The sequence below is a fragment of the Phaenicophaeus curvirostris genome, chromosome 15 (genome assembly GCF_032191515.1).
Source record: "Phaenicophaeus curvirostris isolate KB17595 chromosome 15, BPBGC_Pcur_1.0, whole genome shotgun sequence".
Lineage (NCBI taxonomy): Eukaryota > Metazoa > Chordata > Aves > Cuculiformes > Cuculidae > Phaenicophaeus > Phaenicophaeus curvirostris.
The window spans coordinates 8,134,179-8,153,761 of NC_091406.1; the positions used below are offsets into that span (position 1 = coordinate 8,134,179).

At 38.1% G+C, this 19,583-nt stretch overlaps 1 protein-coding gene across 2 annotated transcripts in view; it reads right to left on the reverse strand.

Moving 5' to 3' along the window:
• Positions 1 to 2,933: 2,933 nt before the first annotated feature.
• Positions 2,934 to 19,583, reverse strand: part of CLINT1 (clathrin interactor 1) — a 49,197-nt gene continuing 32,547 nt past the window's right edge. For both annotated transcript variants that reach the window (XM_069868867.1, XM_069868866.1), the window contains exons 7-12: positions 15,631 to 15,865; positions 15,038 to 15,119; positions 10,152 to 10,229; positions 6,101 to 6,396; positions 5,177 to 5,381; positions 2,934 to 4,690 (exon numbers count right to left, since the gene is read on the reverse strand). In XM_069868867.1, coding sequence (XP_069724968.1) covers positions 4,329 to 4,690; positions 5,177 to 5,381; positions 6,101 to 6,396; positions 10,152 to 10,229; positions 15,038 to 15,119; positions 15,631 to 15,865 — 1,258 coding nt within the window. In that variant the 3' untranslated portion in view covers positions 2,934 to 4,328. The remainder of the gene's footprint in view (positions 4,691 to 5,176; positions 5,382 to 6,100; positions 6,397 to 10,151; positions 10,230 to 15,037; positions 15,120 to 15,630; positions 15,866 to 19,583) is intronic.

The window sequence follows — 19,583 nt, forward strand, 5'->3', positions numbered from 1 at the left end:
ATTTTGGGGAAAGAGGTTCACACCCATTCCTTGCTTCTGGCTGAAGGGAACGCAGTGCATGGCTGTTTGCTCCATCTCATCCCACTGCAAGAGCCTCCGAGGAGCAGCAGCACAGTGCTGCTTTGTCCCCAAGAAGGGGCTGCGCTTCAATGACCAATATAGGAAGAAAAAGGCAACTACTGTTCCCGTGCTGCAGGCAGAGCTCCTGGGGGAATAATGGGAAGCACACAGGTATTCAGTACTTAGCTTCCAGTTCTGTCAGTAAGTACCTAGAGCTGCACAATAAGCAATTTTTCACTGTTCTAACAAAACAAAAAGTTTCCTTTGCAATCAAATATTTTACGTCAAACAAAGTTTCAATATGTGTGTAAATCCAGTGGGTTCGCCTGAAACAATTCTGAATTTCAGCTAGTGATGGCTTGGAATAAAACTCGGGGCGGGGGAAGAAAAGAAAAAAAGAAAAAAAATCCCATCTCCATTAAAAGGTTTAATCAGAACCAAGCGATGGTACTATAAAATGTCATGTGCTATAAAAGTGTTTACAGTCATGCACAGAGGAACATGGAGGCAATTTTGTAGTGACTCCTGGAGCAAAGGCCTCTGAGAATAAAAGTGTCTTTAGATATTTGTTATCCTGTTATAGTTGATATCACCTTGAGTATACAATGCCTGCCTGCATTATGTAAACACTTCATTGATAAATCCCTCCCCCACCTCCCCTAAGCTGTGTCAGACTGTTCTTAGCTGACAGATATAGCTGAAACAGATGCTGCTATAAATACCCTTGTTTAGCTGCTTTGAATATAATTTCCTTTGTAGAACATGGTGGATGCTCCACTTAGCACTGAACTTGCACCTGTGCTCGAGTTTATTGCTCCTTTGTACACATTAACATGCATTTTTTGAATGATTCTGTAGAAAATACATACAGGGTTGGATTCTGATACCCCTTTCTTCTTAAGTAGAGACATCCTTTATGAAGAATTTCACTAATTTTAACTGAACATTTACCAAGTTTAGAAGCTGCAGAACCAAGAAGTGGGAAAAGTTTACCTCTTACAACCAGTTAATTCCCTCTATTTACTCCCTGTAGGCTCTGAACTCCCATGACCATTGCTGCTTTTGAGCTTGGTGTGAAGAGATAATGCAGCTGTGCTGGCAATGGTCACAAGGTTTGCTGTCTGGGTTTTTTAAACCTCATGCACTTTTGCACACTGGCACATAACATAAGCACTCTTTAAAAAAAAGCCAAAAAGCAACAACTAAACAACAAGCTATAGAGTACAACTTGTGAACAGTCTGGGAGAAGAGCAAGGGAGTCAGATTTTTCACCAAGGGGCAGTGGGGAAAAGCCAAACGCATGCCAGTAAGACAGCACAGCTCGCAGTCAAATGCCAGGTAGCACGCAGCCAGCCAAACCTAAGCTTCTGGACAGTTCACAGACACAGCCGGACCTGGCTTTAGAAAAGAAGGAAGGAGTTGTGCTACCAAGCATAGCATGAGCTAGCCTATGTAAGGCAGCAGCAAATAAATGGTAGAACTGTCACCATTCACACAGTAGCTCGTTTGTATTTTCACCTGGAAAGATAACTTTTGTATGATATCCATCTTAAACAAGTTCAATAGGTGTTAAGCAAATACAACCCATTTTATATTTGATGACATTCTGCTCAGCATTGCTACCTGTGATCCATGTTTTTTAACTGATGGAGCGAATGGGTAACAATTCTGTGCAAGAGACTTCCATCACTGCAAGTCAAAGAAGCATGAGGATGCACCTGCCCATGTTCTGAAGGAATCCTTCTGGGTTTTCTTTTACGTTTATTCTGGTTCAAAGGACTTCCTTCTCACCCACTTGCAGACGATCTGGCTGGCTGAAAAATCTTCTTTTGACACTCCACACAACCTTCTTCATAATTCAGATATTGATCCACAAGATGAACAACATATGGTGGGGGCAGTGAATGAGTTCAGCGCTACACCTGCTCCATAAGCCTGTGTAGTCTTGACCAAGGTACAATAGAATTTAGAGGATCTGTGTGGTTGTGTCCAAAATGTTTTCTACTGGAGTTATTCTAATCCCTGACAAATGTGCTTAATTATAATTAATGTCTCAATTAGAAGGCTCAATAACTGATTCCTCTGAAGGGACATGAGCAATGAACAAGGACATGATCTTTCAACTCAAAGCTGACTATTCCACCAGCTGAACTTACCTTAGGCAAACAGCATTATGAATAGACTCGCCCTACTCATCAGAAAACCTCCTTAAGATTATTGAGGAGCACAGCAACCCTTTGGCACGACAGAGATAGCAACACTGACGGTAGGTTTACTTTTCTTTGCCACCCATCCACCGCCCCAGGAACCAGCTTTCTTCCCACCACTATTTTGCATATATTGAACCAGTTTGAATCTTCCCATCTGTTAGAACTAGAGGTTTTGAAGATGATTATTCCAAATAAGTTTAAAGGTTTCAGAACAGGAACCAGAGCGATCTCTCCTACTCAGCCGTTAAAGCCTGCCTTGATTACTTTGATGTAACAACACTTGAAAGCTCCTATTCTTTGAAACTAATTTAAACACATTGAATTGTTGAAAGATTAAAAACCGCAGTCAGCTAATTACACTCACTCTCATCTCTTATTCAGCAAATGAATCACTTTTCATTACCACTTAGCTGAAGTACATGAATTTCTGCCTAATTAGAAATGTTGTAGATGGAGCATTAGCAAGGCTGGAGCGGGTCAGGATATCTTGCCTGCTTCATTTTTAATTCCTAACAGTAGAGCCAGATAGGAAAGGCTTCAGATAAGAAGTCATTAAACAATTTTAAATTATTTATAAAAATTACTTTGCCCAAATTATAATTATTTTTTTCCCCAAATGCTCTCATAAACGTCAAATGGAATGAAAGGAAAAGCAGTCCAACATTGATTTTAATGAACATTTTAATGTTATGTATAACAGAACATTATGAATACAATGGAAACAAAGTTTTATCAATTTAATAATAAAAAAGAAATCCAACATAAGAAAAGGGAGGCAATAAATTTCATACCTATAGTATAGTGCTTATTCTTAACAGTATTCTCAGCTTGTGTATATAACAATGTCCTTATATTCCAGATTCTAGAATCATGCTTCATGTGAACTTAAATGCAGAATTACAGAAGAAAAAACAAAACCCCCAAAAACCTTAATTGAATAATTTGTTTTCAGTAAATCAGTAAAATCTTTGACTGCTACAGGTTTCCTTTATTAATATATATATTTTACTCCTCTATTGGATTCCACAGCTGCTAATGCCGTATTTACACAAAAGAATAATCACATGTCATATAAAAGCTAAGATCGAATGCTGTTTGATTAGGTAGGGTTATAGATTACCATAACTTCAGTGTAATTCACTGTTATTTTTTCGTAATGATGCAAAAAATAAATATTTTTGTCTTTTCAATGCTGCTGATGCCTTAACCCAGTGGCTCCACAGGGATATTGGTGGTAGAAAGGACGCTAAGTGCCACTGCAAAAGAACTGCAAGAAAGTGCATTTTCTGGAGTTTTCTGAAAGGAAACCTTCCAGCAGTCTTGGATAAAGCTTCTCCCAGACTAGCACTGGATATCAGTTATAATAATAGAAGCATGTTAAGACCCCAAAAATCTGTTGATCACCAAATTGCTGAGAGAGGATTTTTACAATAAAAATTTGGGTAATATAGCAGTGTGGCTGGAACAATAGCAAAAGTATATATACATTCCAGGTCCCTTTGAATTAGCCATAATCACATATGTAAGCTATTTTTGGACAAAAATATATATTCTTATAAAAAACTGATCATAGTACTTGAGTGACTTCAATTGTGGAGTCAGTGGTAGTAAAAGGAATGATCCAATTATGACAAAGCGATCAGGGAAAGAGGAAAAAGAAAATCAAGGTCTTCAAGAAAAAAAGAAAAGTATAAAATTAGATCCAAAGATTTTTACCCAAGCCCCAATTCCAGTCTTCTATCATGTCTCAAGTTAAAATTGGTTCTACATAGGAAAGGTTTTTTGATGGTCTCAATACAAATTATTTTGCAAAATCGTCTAACACATTCCTCAGAAGAACCTTTCACCTCTCCAGAATTTGAACACTAGTTATTTAAACACTTAGAAAATAGCTTTTGGTTCTTTATGTAGACACTTTAGCTGACAAAGAAAAAAAAAAAGGTACTGATCAGTGTTTTCCATCCCTTCCCCAGTTATATTTGTGTAGCTAAAAATCCTTCATTCAGTCTGCCCATTTATTTTACTTTTATTTCATTTTATTTATTTATTTTACAATCTTTATTTGCTAAAATTGGCAAAATTTGCAAAGGCATCTTGCTTGGGTTGTACAGTCCCTGGAGTCAGAGAGGTCATAGCGATATTGGGTACCCCCATTCCTATTGTGCCCATCAAACCCATTCCTGTAGCTGGCACTCCCATGTTCATGTTTATTCCCATCATTCCCTGGTTCATCATAGGCGTGGGTCCCATGGAGGTCATTCCCATCGTACCTGACATCACACTGGGCATCCCCATCCCCACAGGAACGGGTCCTCCCATCAATGGGCTCGTCTGGGGTCGAACAGGCATCACGTTAGGCTGAGGATTGAGGTTCACAGCTGCAAAGTTTTGAGTCATGACATTCATAGGTTGTTGCATATCTACAAAAAAAGAACATGATGCACAAAATCATTAACCAGAATCTGATGCTGAAGGTGCTCGTGAATTTTAAGAGACTTATGTGGTCACTACTGTGAACAAAGATACAATGGCCAAAACCCACAGCTATTTCACGCATTTCCTTATTTTCTGTGTGTAGACTCAGAAAACTTCTATAAAAGTTTTAAATAGCACTTTATGTCAATACATATACCTATGCATGTTCTAGAGAAGTTCCAGAGATTAGGAAGCCTGAAATCAAGACACAGCAGTGGCGTAAACTCTTTAGAGTAAACACACACACAGATACCAGCCTCCTAGCACATCAGTCTCCATTTAGAAAATGCCACTCAGAAGCATCACCATACTTTAAAAAATAGTTATGACTAAATATAGGAAAACAGACAGAGTATTCTGTCAATTACAAGAACAATCTACTAAACATACTGGGCTCAGCATGCATGCAGAACAGCGCAATAATCACTTACTTTGTTGCTGCATCATGGTATTCAGTGATGGCTGCTGGGGTTTGGAAGGCTGCATCCCAGGTACTAAATTGTCCAAACTGATATTTACACTGGGATCTGACCAAGTTGAGGGTAGAGTTTTGCTTGTGTTCTTCTGCACCATCTCTGTGCTTGCATTATAAAGAGAGTTGGGCTTCGGCATCATCGTGTTCACGTTCTGCAGAGGCTGAAAAAAGGTTTGTTTGGATACACTTGAAACAATTTACTCATAGGAGTTAGGATCAACCAGCAAGTGTTAATTTTTCCACAGAAGACAATAAAAAGACAATAACATTTTTAGCCATGAAATGCTCTTCCAAAGCAGTGCCTGCCATGTGCTGTTATGCCATTAGAATAGGTTAAAATGGCATTTTGTGAGCTAGGATCAAGCTCCCCTATCAGTATGCAGAATGAGAGTGATTGACTGCAGCCAAGTTTTGAACTCAAGCATTCTGATTTTTTCCTCCTAACACCAAGCTGACCTGTTTTTGTTTCAGTCACCCTCCACTGAAGCAGGCGTTTCTACGTTTTGGAGAACAGACCAGTCCTCGCCTCCATCTAGCTGAGACTGGAAACCTCTAACATTTTGTGGAAAATGGCTATAAGATTTGAAATGCCATCAACCTTCTCTTGCTCAACAAAGCAGTAGTACCTCACAGAGCCTTGAAGACCATCTCAAAGAAGACCAGTTTACAAATGGAGGCTTTTCAAGAACATTTGACACCTTTTCTTTTTACAAGGCTCCTCAACCATTTTCAGACAAAACTTTCCTACAAAATGCTGATCACATCTAAGTGACTAAGTGTGGATTCCAAGAAGGGAACGGATTCAATTTCAAAATTGTAAGGAGAAGGCAAGAGATTCATTGAGGAAAGTCATTGGCAAACTGTACAGAAAGCAGCATACCTGTGACCTTGACATGGGTAAACTGATGCCCACAGCACCGGAGCTCATCATAGAGAAATTCATACTCTGTGAAGCGGTCATGGTTGTCTGAGAGGGGCCCATCAAATCAAAAAGGTCAGTAGAATTTGAAGCAGTTGGAGGCTGGCCAGAAGCTGGCTGTGAGCTGCTGAAGAGGTCTAAAGCTGGCTGCTGTGTTGTGCTGCTGAAGAGCTCTCCAGGAGCAGCACTAGGACAAGGAGAAGCTTGATTGAAGGCACTCCAGTCACCAAAGTCTCCATTTCCACTTGTTGCTGTACCTGAAGGAAAGGCAACAGTGTGGGAGGAAGGAAGACAGAAGACTTAGAGAAAGACACTAAGCAAATGCCATATTCCATGAACTGAAACAAATGAGAGCTGATCTGTGTCCGTCCACATTAACATCTGCAGGTAGAACCTCCATCTGGACTCTCATGAATATTCCAACAATTTTAAAAAGGTAGCAAAGGAAAATATGAAACACCCATGCACAGAAAGTAGGATGTTTCAGAACATGTCACCTGTGGATGCCAGACAAGTAGGGATAGGTTTTCTTTAGCTGAAACACAACTGAAAGTTAACTTAGGGGTAGATTGGAGGCTCTAGTCAAGGCAACACCTAGAACTTTGATAATATTTAGCAACTTTTTATCTCAGTGCTCCAATATTTGCTGACAGAACAATTGTAAGGAATGCACCACTTCAAAAAGCAAATTCCATCAGGATAAACCAAAGAGAACTACTTCAAAATTTGGTTATATGCAATTAGTAGTTCTTCGTAGAAAACAATGTTGAGGAGAATAAAAACTAGTATTCTGAAAGCAGGTTTCCAGGGAATTCTTATTTGAGGTGAGAAGGAATTATTTCTTCCCATACCATAAAGTGCTCATATAAAACATAATGAGTTTTCTAAATTTCATTCCTGAATTAAAGATGTTGGCTTGAAGCAGAAATTCAGTCTTGGATCTAAGCAATCCTCTCGCGCAAAGTTTTGCTGAACCCTTAAGCTCATCACTTGAACTTTGCTTCATTTCAGCGTATCGGGGTTTCGGTAGAAAAGCATTTAAGTCAAAACTTACAGCTCACTCTGTATCTTACTATGAAAAGCCTAACAGTATAAGCTGTTTGTGTGCCACTGCATGGGTACTTATGTCAGGAGCACAGATGTCCAGAGGCACAAAGCAGTGAACTGAGAATGTGTCATAACCTTTGAGTTAAATGGGAGGAAATGTTACCTCCCTTAAAAACATATGTTTTTCTATTAACAAGAAAAAGGTTACTTCACAGAAGTGATAGGAGAAGAAAAAGCTTACAAAAACATCTACAGAAGATGCAAAAAATAAAGCAACACCATTTAAACAACTCTCACTGCTAAATAATAAGTCTCGTTCCACGTTTAGGCCATTGTACAGGTAAGCTTTTGGATTAGGTCACTGATAAGCAATTAGTGCTTCAGCTAAGTGACAAGCAATGTCATTGCCAGACAAACTTTGAATTCTAATGAACAGTTAAATCGTTCCTTGAATTTCTTCAGATGAGCCAATGAAGACTCAAACATGTCAAAGCTAAGGCAGGTGAATCCAGTGCTGGTTTCCAAATCCTAACCTATACCATGGCTAGGTCTGTCATGGCCATCCATAGCAATTTTCTGCAACTGTATTCTACCCACTCAGAAGGTAACTGCATGTAAATGTTTACCACCATGTACCTTCAACTTTTAGTCATCTTCACCTTTATCAATACATTAGAATTTAAAGAATAGTAGGAGAGTAAATCTGTTCACGAAATTCAAGTATTGCCAACAACTTCAGTGCACAAAGTGGACAAATATTCATTAGCTTAGGGCTTTACTAGAACATTTGCTTTGATCTCCCTCATAAAGAGGGACTATACTAGAATGTTTCAATTAGTATTACATATTAAATATTAAAACCTACTTTAAATATTCCTGATAGATAAGTAAATGCTGAGTGTGCTCCTTCTATGTTCAGACCTGTGCACTGAGCAGCAATAATAGAAGTGGGGGGTAAAAGGAATAAGGTTTTGCCCCTTCAGTAGAACTTCAAAGATGATTAATCAAGAAGGAAAAGATTTCTAGAGGGGCTTATGCTGTTCAGGAATGATTAATCATTTCACAAGACTCCTTGTCCCTTGCATAATGGTGATTGGAATAGATTAATCATGTTAATGCAGATAGTACAGTCTAAATTGATACAATCCTTTAACATACAAATTATTTGCATAGTAGGAGGCTTTGTGTTTGCAAAACAACTCGGTTTTGACTAAGAAAGCCCGTAAAAAAAATTAAAGCAGTTATTTCCTGCCAAGCAAATTAAAGGTGTATTAACTAATCCATGCCCAGCAACAGTTTTCCTAACACTTCCTTCCTAAAATAAAGGAAGAAATACAAACATGATGACTAAAAGCTGGCTCGCAGGTAGGTTTGCTGATCAACCTCTTTGCTATTTTTTTCTCATTCTTCTCTTAATCCTACACCCTTGCTGAGAACCTCCAGCCAAATGTGACTACTGCCCAAATTAACTTCAAAAAAGACAGCCAGTCATCTCTCTCCACTCCACATTTGTTTGCAGCCCTCTCCTGTTTGGGTAGCACTGTAGACTCCCAAAACCACTCCACCAGAAGGAAGCTGATCACTTCAGGCAAATGCCAGTGTATTTTTTTTCAGTCCAATTTTACGGGAAGTGTTTTTTCAGTCAGTGGCCATGTCTACATCATAGCTTTTATTTTTGCATGCAAAATGACGGCACGTGCGCTGAGCCAACTGCATGGACACGACAGCTCTAAACTACAATGCCATGCAACCCAGGGCAACACTGAGTGCTATCCCAAGCGTTACTAAAGTCTTGCTCTTGTGATTTGCAGGGATCTGATCATGCCTGCCTAAAGTAAAATCTAGGTATCTTTTATTTAGCAGGCTTCTCCTGAAAGGGAAAGAGACTGTAACAAATCATTATTCAGTCAAGCTAAAATAAAGTGCTGGTCAGCTTCATCCCACAGATGCATATATGCAACTTCAAAAGCCACTGACAAGGCTGCACTGCATATGGAAGAAATGACTAAATTCACCTCCAGCATATGAGATCTGCCAATAGGAACACAGACATCACTGGAAGCTTTGGAAATAGCCTGTCTCAGGTTCCTCTCGTTATGCCATCTGAGAAGGCCAACATAACTGTGTGGCTCTAAAAATGTTTGTCATTGCTTAATCTTATCAGATGGGTGGGATCTGAGAACATCTTTAGCGACTCATTTTCATTATCACAGGTGGGCTGCTATAGACTCATGGAATCACCAAGTTGGAAAAGACCTCTTGGATCATTGAGTCCAATCATTCCTATCTGCCACTAAACCACGTCCCTGAGCAATTTGCCAATGAACATGGGTTTGTCCAACTTACACCAATCTGAACCCTCTGCAGCTGTCCAGAAACTATCAACTGCAACATAAAATCCTTCTGATAACTTTGAATGTTCCTATCATTACAGCCAATTTTCCAATAATTTTGAAAGCAAATACTGTTGTCTTGAAGCATTCATTGCTGTACAATTCCAATTAAAATAGCTCCTTGCCCACAACTGCAAAAGTAGGATGTACAGGGCTCTTTTTAATTGTATAGTGAGCACTCTTCATCTAGTGTTTAGATCCACGCTTGTTTATTTCAGATTTAACTCTTCCACTCCAGAACCCACACCTAATTTCAGCGCATTTCAAAAGTAGATTTCGAGCTGGTTTAAGTCTTATTTTATATATATATATTTTATCATTAGATCGAACAGGGATCTACTTATAATCCCTATGAACATTTTCCTGAAATAAAGTTCACATAAAACTTTCAGGTCTAACGAAACATGTGCTGCACCAGAGAGCAGATACACTCCTTACTCAGTATAGTACTTGTGGTCCAGTTGCATAAACAGTTTGCCCTGGAAAGCGAAGTGACTTTCAACAATGCCATGTAGCATCTCTTCACCTCCTTCTGCCTTTAAACAGCATTTCAATCCGTGAATTAATCCTACCTTGCGATGATGGGAAACTTGCTGAAGCAGCAGCTGAATTAAAATCAGCAAATCCTCCAAATGGGTCAGTTGATCCACCTAGAAACAAAAGGAAGCCAAATGCTGTTACATGATTGCACAAAGATCTATAGCAACAACTGCATGCGGAATTTATGAAGAAAAGCTGTTCTGTATTTGGCAAGATGGATTTATTGATTCTGCTCCCTAAGTCGGTTCTGTTTTCCCTGTTCATTGCCATACTAGAATTATACAAGCCTGAGCAACAATAAACTGGATTATTTCCAACAGCCTGGCAGAGTTTGCATTTTTTTTTTTTTTACGAGATTTTGCTATCTCTAAAAATACATTTAGAGAGAATAAAAAAGTTAACAAGATTTTAACTAATAAGGGATGCTACTAGTTTGACAATTTGTAAACTTAAAACTTTGGAAGTGTAATATATAGAAGCCAAACACTGTTATTGTGAAAAAGTTAATTTATTATGCTTACTATGAAAAATTACATGTCATCTTATATTTAGTTTTTGCGTAGGTTAAAGTATGAATGGTTCTGCAATGATCTTGAATTGGGATTTCAAGGACAGAGCTTGCATTTGTGATCATTTTTTTACAAGCTTGCTTCCTTTCCACAGCAGGAACATTGAGTTCTCCAACCAGACATTTGTATAGAGCACAAATTAACAGCTTCTGAATATAGTATAGAAACAAAAATACAGCCAAAATATAAAAACAGAAGAAAGATTTAAGAACCATAATGGAAAGCTGCCTTTTTGTAATACACACAGACACAAAAAAACAGTTCACAAAACCAAAATCAAATTATCCTTGCTATTGCTTTTAAGTACATATTCCACTGACCTGAGGAAACTAATAAGTTGACCTTATATGTTTGTCCTCAAAGATTTCACCTCCAAGCAGTCCCACCCTTAGAAGAAGCTGCAGCAGTTCAATTATTTTGCTTTTAGTGTTATGCGTACATTATATAGGTTACATCACAGCTGCTTAGCCTGCAGTGCTTAGAAACTAGCCAGGTGGGACTGGAACATCTGTGCTGCACTCAAACACCACCAGGGACAGCTTCCAACATCTGGTGCCATTTCTGAATTGTCTTATCGCTGCAAGACATTCTGCCCCATCTGCTCCTCTCAACTGGGTTAATTAAACTAGAACCATCTCCTTTTTAATAAATGGCTAGCAGTAATAAAAGGAACCATTCACTTTCTGATACATGGGTACTTGTATTTCTTTTTAATGTTATTTTACTGTAGACATTGCCAGGAAGGCAAATGTTCTTCCAAGGGGAAATATCTCTTCTTTCTGAGTATGTGGCATATGATATGAAACGTGAGAAAGAAGTCTTTGAATTTTGAGAAATATAGCACTACAAAAATCCTTTTACCACCTTTTCAAGAAGGAGAAGATTTCAGACAAAGTTAAGAATTTTCTTCAACTCAAATTTTGAAGCGATCTCCTAAGCATCTTGTGTCTGCTTGTATACAAATTTTATACTCACTGCAACATCAGCATGAGAAAGGGTTAAGATAAGCCAGGGAAATATCAAGCTAAAAATCTGTTCTGATCATCTATCCTCTGCCTACTGCAATGAACGTTTCCAAACAATTTTTTTCATCACGTGTCCTTGCAGAGTTTAGAAGTAGTTAATGGTTCGAGAGTTTACATGCAGAATGAGCAACACAGATGACATACTCTACCATATCCTCAAAAAAAAAAAAAGCTAAAAAGAAAAAAAAAAAAATCAATGCTCTCATGCTATGCCTCTGAGCCCTAGGCTCTTTGACAAAGTATCTAGGGATTAATTTAATTTTAAAAGCAGAACTAGGTTCAAACCCAAAATAATCCCTTTGCATTTTCAGTCAAGCAACTTTTCCTCCACCTCTACTGCCTGTTTTCAAATGAAACAGTTCCAGAGAGAGGTGGCAGAGCTTAAGCTGAATACAGTGACTCTCTAAAGGAAGGTATAACCAGCTAAGATTAAAGAGCCTCATCTCCAGTAATACCAAAAAAAATTACTTCCAGCAGGTCTAACTACATTCTACATCATCTCAGACAGACTGTTCCTTTATGGCAATCAGCCACCCCCCTCATGTACTAATCGTGTTGCTTTAGTAACATGTAACCCCCAAGCTCCACTAACCTTCTTCAGCATCTCTGCACCTGAAAATACATAGATAAGCAAATCCTGAGTTCCCTGAATTCACACGACTTCCCTGGCAGTTCCTTCACAGGATAGATCAAAGGCTGCATTTGACCCTTTCCCTGTGTCTTGCCTGACACTGGGAATGTTCCCACACCCTGTGTTGCAGGGAACAGTGGTCATAACAAGTGACCTGCACGTGAAGGACAGTGCTAATCTTCTCAACATGATCTATCCTCAAAGATTCCCATGCGAGATCTGTCACCGCAAATGAACCCTTTCCATCTGCCTTCTCAGGTCAGCAAAGAGGTTATTTAGCAGGACCAGCTGGTAATACACCCCTTCTCAATACCCTTTCTAAATGCTGCTTTGGAAAAGGAAAGAAAAAAGGCTTACTATATCAAAAACCCAAACTGATTAAAGACTCAAATATACTGTTAAATGGAAGCTGCTATAGTTCTGTTTGAAAAATGGGAAGACTCAATTTGAAATGGAAACATCTATTCTCAATGCAATTTTCTTTTTATACATAAAAATAAAAGCATGCACATATATATATATATACATAAATCCAAAAAATGCTCTAATCCCTTTTCCCATAAGAATTGGGTAGGAGATTTTTTCAGTGTTATTTGGGATGGTAATTCTGACCCATGATGTTACCAAGGAACTGTGGTAACTCCAAAACTCATGAACACTTTTTCATATAAAGCTAAGTAAACAAAGAAGAAAGCAAAACCAAATAAGTAGCTCCTTAAATTTGGTGGCATTTGTGCATAAAAGAACAGATGCATGAAATTAATTTTATTTCTTTACTCGTAAGAATTAATACGTATTTCAGAACAGACATAAGCTTTATGTACTTTCCTAATAATAAAAGTACACAAAGTTTTAAAGATCTATCAGAAATAAGAAACAAAAGATTAAGACAGATCTGTGATTCTGAGATGTAAATTACAATGACAATTTCCCTCCTCTCCAATACAGTGTTGGTGTATTTTATATCATATTGAATACTTAAAGGTATCATTTTGGTTTGCAAACTGTGTTCTGTAGAGTGCTCATTACACTGGCTTTGCTTATACATTACAATAAAAATACCTACTGTGACATATTATGCTGCAATACACCTAAATAACTTTGGACAGAACTGATTAAGTGTAGTCTTTACATATACATGAATGCAACCACCTTGCCACACATCTGGGTCTCCAGCCACTGGATTGTCATTTTGCAATATGGTCTTGCAATTTTACCTTGTCTTTAAAACAAAGACTGGAGCAGAGTATCTGTTGTCACAGAATCATAGAATCACCATGTCGGAAAGAGACCTCTTGGATCATTGAGTCTAATCATTCCTATCTGCCACTAAACCATGCCCCTCAGCACCTCATCTACCTGTCTTTTAAATACCTCCAGAGATGGGGACTCAATCACCTCCCTGGGCAGCCTCTGCCAGCGCCCAGACGACCCTTTCTGTGAAAAACTTCATCCTGATATTCAGTCTGAATCTCCCCTGGCAGAGCTTGAGGCCATTCCCCCTTGTCCTGTCCTCTGTCACTTGGAAGAAGAGGCCAGCATCCTTCTTGTAGCAAGGGGCCCAGAACTGAACACGGTATTTGAGATGCAGTCTCACCAGTGCCGAGTACGGGAGCAGAATAACCTCCCTGGACCTGCTGGCCATGCTGTTTCTGATACAAGCCAAGATGCCACTGGCCTTCTTGGCCACCAGGGCACACTGCTGGCTCACGTTCAGTCACTGTCAAGCAACACCCTCAGCTCCCTCTCCTCCAGGCTCTTCCCCTAGTCTGTAGCACTGCACAGGGTTGTTGTGCCCCAAGTGCAGGACCCAACACATACATACAACTCTACAAATAATGTGAATGTGATTCCGTATATAATAAGAGAAGTTGCTTATTTGTAATGGAGAAGTTACAGGAACAGTTTCTACCTACGAAAAAAAATTCTGCCCACAGTAAACTTTCTCCCAATAGTGCCGTTAGACCACACGTGCATTGAAGTCCTTTTCCTATTCCAGGTTAGCCATAATCAAAACTGTCAATATTAAGAACCTATAAGCACAATAACAAATCTTCAAAGATTTAGGTTTTAGAAAAGCAAAGCACCAAGCCCCTGAACTCCTCTATCAATCTTGTGTGTGAGGCATTGAAAATTAACACACTCCTAAAAATCCCTGCTGTGCAGGTATAATGGCAAGTCCATGTGAAGGTTAATGGACTTAAAACTGAACTGCATGTTTAGGCAGTGAAGGGACATGTTCTATAAGGAATAATTTTACTTTTAGGCAGCAATTTCTTTCTGGTACTAGGGTTGAGATCAACCAAATGCCAAGATAAAATGAGATACAGAAACAAGTTTGCCGTATGCTTTAGATGAAAGCTTATGTGAAGATCATCTAGCTGCCTAGCCTTTGAATTGCACTGTAAGAAGTGTTTGAATGTTAATGGATTGCACTTGCTTTCAGAGTTAATTACAACATTACAAACATAGATTCTGACAGACTGATCTAGCAGTTAATCTTTGTGCTGCTAACATTTATTAGTCCCAAGCAATAGCACTTACAGTACCTTGCTACAAAAGGTTCTAGGCAGCTCTAAATTTTTTGAGTACTCACTTTATCTACTACTCTCTACCTGTGTAACACCAAACAAGCTTATCCTCAGAACTGGTTCAACATACACATTAACAAAATAAATCCAGAATGTGCCTACCTGTGGAGACTGGCTGGCTAGCTCCATCAAACAATAGATCAACCAGGTCATTAGACGACTTGCTGCCAGAGGGTACGGAAGCCTGAAGAAGAAATCACATAACAGATCTCATCTCACGATGTCATCGCTAATCTCAAATGACTTTGAGAAGTTTTTTGGGTATCATTTTCTTTTGCTTTGGAGAGATGGCAGACTTGTCTTTGAAGTCAACAGTCACCAGAACGTGGCTATTTAAATTTAAAATCGAACACTAATTAGCCAGTGGCTCAGGGTTTTTTTCTGATAATGGAAAAAAATTGATAACTTGTCAATAAGTGTGTGGGTTCAGAGAATCTTTTACACTGCAGGCTAAGACTTTATCTTTGCTTTGGTAATGACTATATTTAAAAACTTCTAAATCTTAAAATGATCACACAATTAGTTATAATTACACTGTTCCATAGCCTTTGAAAACCCCAACTAAACATTTCTGATAAAATATTTCCCTTGAAGGTTGCATAACAAAAATTCTACCTTAAGGTGGAAATTGTCTCAGAGGTTCAAAGAGAACAGTTTCCTAAATCATGTTTTACTTTGCTCTCCTACTGTCTCACCTTTGCCGTAGGCTGTGCAGCAACATTCTGTTCTGGACTTGCTTTATCACCTGTATAATGTGCTGCGGCTCCCAAGTCAATAGTTTTTGAAGGATTTGCTGTGCGTTTGTGTCTGGTGGTGGTAGTTTCTGTAGCTTGTGTAATATGAATGTGTTTTGTCGTCACAGTTTCCTCTTCATCTTTAAATTCAGCTTTCGGAGATTTGCCTCTTCTAGATTTTTCCTCATCACTGTCACTAGAAAAAAAAGAGCAATAGAATACTGTTCACAATAGACTTCTCAGTTAATTAAGTGGACATTAGGCTTAAACCTCAAGAGTTTTGATAATTGTAGTTCCTTGTAGCGATGGTCCATAATAAAAATACTGCTTCTCCCTACCGTTGAGAAAGGAAATGTTTTATCCTTGCATAATGCATCTACACAACACAGCACTGCACCTACTGTACAAAAGCAATGAAGAAAAGCAAGTTTTGTTAAACATTAACTACAAGTCCACAGCAGAGGATAATAGAAAAATCAGTGCTGAAATCCAGTACATTTAATTACCATTTGACAGAAACTCCCCCACACCTTACGTAACACATCAGCAACAAAAAGTGAAGTTGGCAAGTCTGCTCAGTACTTGCACCAAGAGACAGAACACAGGGAACCAAACACAGGTACTACTTTTCAGATTCCAAGAACTCTGCTCCTATTTCAACTCATTTACCTTTCCAGATAAACAGGCCTTTATTTTCTTTAGAATACTTGTAGAAAAAAAATAATTACAGAATTATGCAATGCAATGATACTATTCATTTTCGATCAGAAAACAAGCAATTATTCTTAAAATGTAAAAGAACAAAGTGTCACTATTTTAGGCAAAAACTTAAAACGTCACTGCATAATATTTGTTTAATCTGTTACAATTTCTACTTTTATATTTTAAGTCTTTCACAAACAAACCAATTGCCACCCACCACCAGTCATGTTGCACGTTATCAAGATAAGATTTGTACATAACAGTGAAAATTGCTGTAGAGAAAGCTTAAATATATCAAAAAGTATTTTGATATACTAATTCCCTTAGCAATATAGTTGAAAGCGGAAGGTTTTTATATTTTAATAATGCATTACAATACTAAAACTACAAAATTTAAAAAAGGTTGTCCCTTTGTGAGTGGGAATATGACAGTAACTGCAATATACTCTGGAGGGTAGCCTTTGTTCTCTGTTAACAATAGTGAGCTTTTTGGACTACATTGCATGTGTCTCATTTCCTCTATGCATATTAGCTACTTGCCCCAGGGGATGGCTCAATTCATTAACATCTGTGAACATAAATACTCACTCCCTTTTAAATTTTTCTGTTTTAAAAAGCAACAAATCATAGCTGCTGACCAACCTACTGATGAATGGCATTTGCTGGAGCCAGCCTTACGCAGACAAGTGAACTCCAATGGCATCACCTAACATCTTCCCAAGGCACTTCAATCCTGACTTGCAAAAACCAGTTACCGTTCCAGTTCTGGATTTCTGCAGACTGCCTACCTACATGCACAGGAGCTCAAAGAGGACCAATAACCACTTTTCACTTGTGACATCAGGATTTCAACGCAAGTCCCTGGAGAAGACTGATCTGCACATTAGCACGGTGTACATGGTGCATCCATTCCAGAAGCCTTGGAGCAAGGTGGATTATGTTGCATTTTCAAGGCATGCTTAAAGTAAGACCAGGACAATCACAGCGAAGACTCAGTCTCTTAAAACCTTCTGCAATCTACTTCTTGTCATCACTAGAGTCCACCTAGTACATATACACATTCTGTGGGCAAAGTGGTTGACAACCATCGAAGTCTGTATCAATGAAGCTATTGCTACAGCACTGATAGAGAGCAATCTTAATTCATGTGAGAATGGAAAAAAGTGAGTCTTTGGTGATCTACAGGAAAATAAATGTCTAAAAGCTTTTCAGAAAATAAATTAAACATACAAGCCAGAAAGCATGAGGAAACACTACAATGCTCAATTTTCTATGACAACCTGAACTGCTTCCAAACTGTCTTGGGAGATCTGGTTTTTGTTTATCTTTAATGGTCACATTAACCAAGGGAAAGAAAAAAAAGAAATATTACAGATTAATGTTTCCTTTAAGTGTGTTTACTGTACTCAGAATAGTAGAATTGCAGTGCTTCATCTGAGAATTGCAAAATGAATTTAAAAATAAAAATTATAGCTACCATTGTACCAAGTAATTATAAAAACTTCTGCAACTTCCAGAAATCAAAGTATGAATACATGCTGCTTTTTTTTCTTTTCCTTAAGGGTTTTGTGGTGTGGTTTGTTTTTTTTTTTTAACATTATTGAAGGCAATAAAAAGTTTACTAATACTTTAAGACTACTTGAATTATACCTTACTACGATAATCCTTTACATGGAAGTTGCCTTTAAACATAACTGTTGCATCCTTTGATAGGTATACTAAAAGTTTTGCTTCCTTTCTACTCTGTTACCTGCATCAACCTTTCTGAATATTGGAGAAACGAGGATTGACAGAATTTTAAGGATGCCTATGAAAAAAGTGTAGTGTTTCAGAACCACCTCTGTATATTTTCAGGTAATTCAGAAAATAGAACTTCAGCGTACAAGGTTCAACTCAGGGCAGCAACTGGTTTATTTGCCTAAGACCTAACAAGCACTATGAAAGAAAACAGAGATTTTCCCACTTCATGGGGTATTGTTTCTGGTCTACTCTATTTCCAAGGGGGATATATTGCTGAAAAAAGAACCCAATTTTCCCACAGTAGTAAAAATATTTTTCTTCTAAAGGAAAAAAAAAGAAAAAAAGCAGACTGGGCTTCTCCAGAGTTAGCAGTTTCACTGAAATCTACTCTAAGCTCAAGCCAGCTTCTATGCAAACTACAGGCTTTGGAAGTAGAGCCAGAAATCCAGCAGTTTGGCCGAGTTCTTCTGGTGCGTATACTGGAGGTAAAGATTGTGTCATCCAAATTCCACTGACGATTGTGAAGATGTGCAAGTCACATTTATTCTTTGTGCCTCAAGGCCTTTATTGGCTTTACAGTACCAAAGTAATAATGATTCATAAAGCTATTAAGATGAAAACAATAGAACATACAACAGCAGATTTGCCAGCTGAGTGAGTATCACCGTTTAGTCACTTTTCCAAGCGAAATGGCAGCTTAATTCAATGTTATTATATAGCACCAGGCTACAAATAAACTAGTGAATTTTTGGAGGTTTCTTTTTTGTTATTTAAAAAAAAATTGCTGAAGCATGAAAACACAGAATTGCATGGATTTCATGAAGCATTTACAAGAGAATTATGATGTTGTGATCTTAAGTCACAAAATAATTAAAATTTCATGTTTCTATTCCATTTCAATATTTAACGTCACTCAAAATATAGTATTCTGTTAATATAACATGACTTAAGGACTGTATTTACAGTATCTTTAAGTATAAATAGGCAGACATTCTATAACCTTGAGTTCAATCTTATATCCTTGGATGCCTTTTGTAAGGAGAAATCCCTTTATTTCAATACTGATAAAATACCTTCCAAAAGGAAATTTCAAGCTGGTAGATGAAGCTATGTTAGAGAAGCCATACTACTGCAACCTGGATTCCTTCTTAGAGCAGGATAACCAGCAACTAGCAATTTTTTTTGCTCACATACATCTCAAAATATCCTCTTTTTATTTCAAGTTCTGAGTTTATTAGTTTTATAAATATCAAGGTAAATAGTGCACCTGACAGCTACCAAAAAACGGAAGAAAAATAAAAAAGAAGGGACAAGGGTTACGAGGCCAAAACAAAAAATGAAAAATGTAATATTAGCCAGAGAAAAAGATCAATGTAACTTGGGATAGAGATGTACAGTGAAGTCCTCAAGGTAAGCTGCCTTTTCTAAAGATTAGACTGCAGAAATGACTGCCTAAAACACTGGAAGGTACA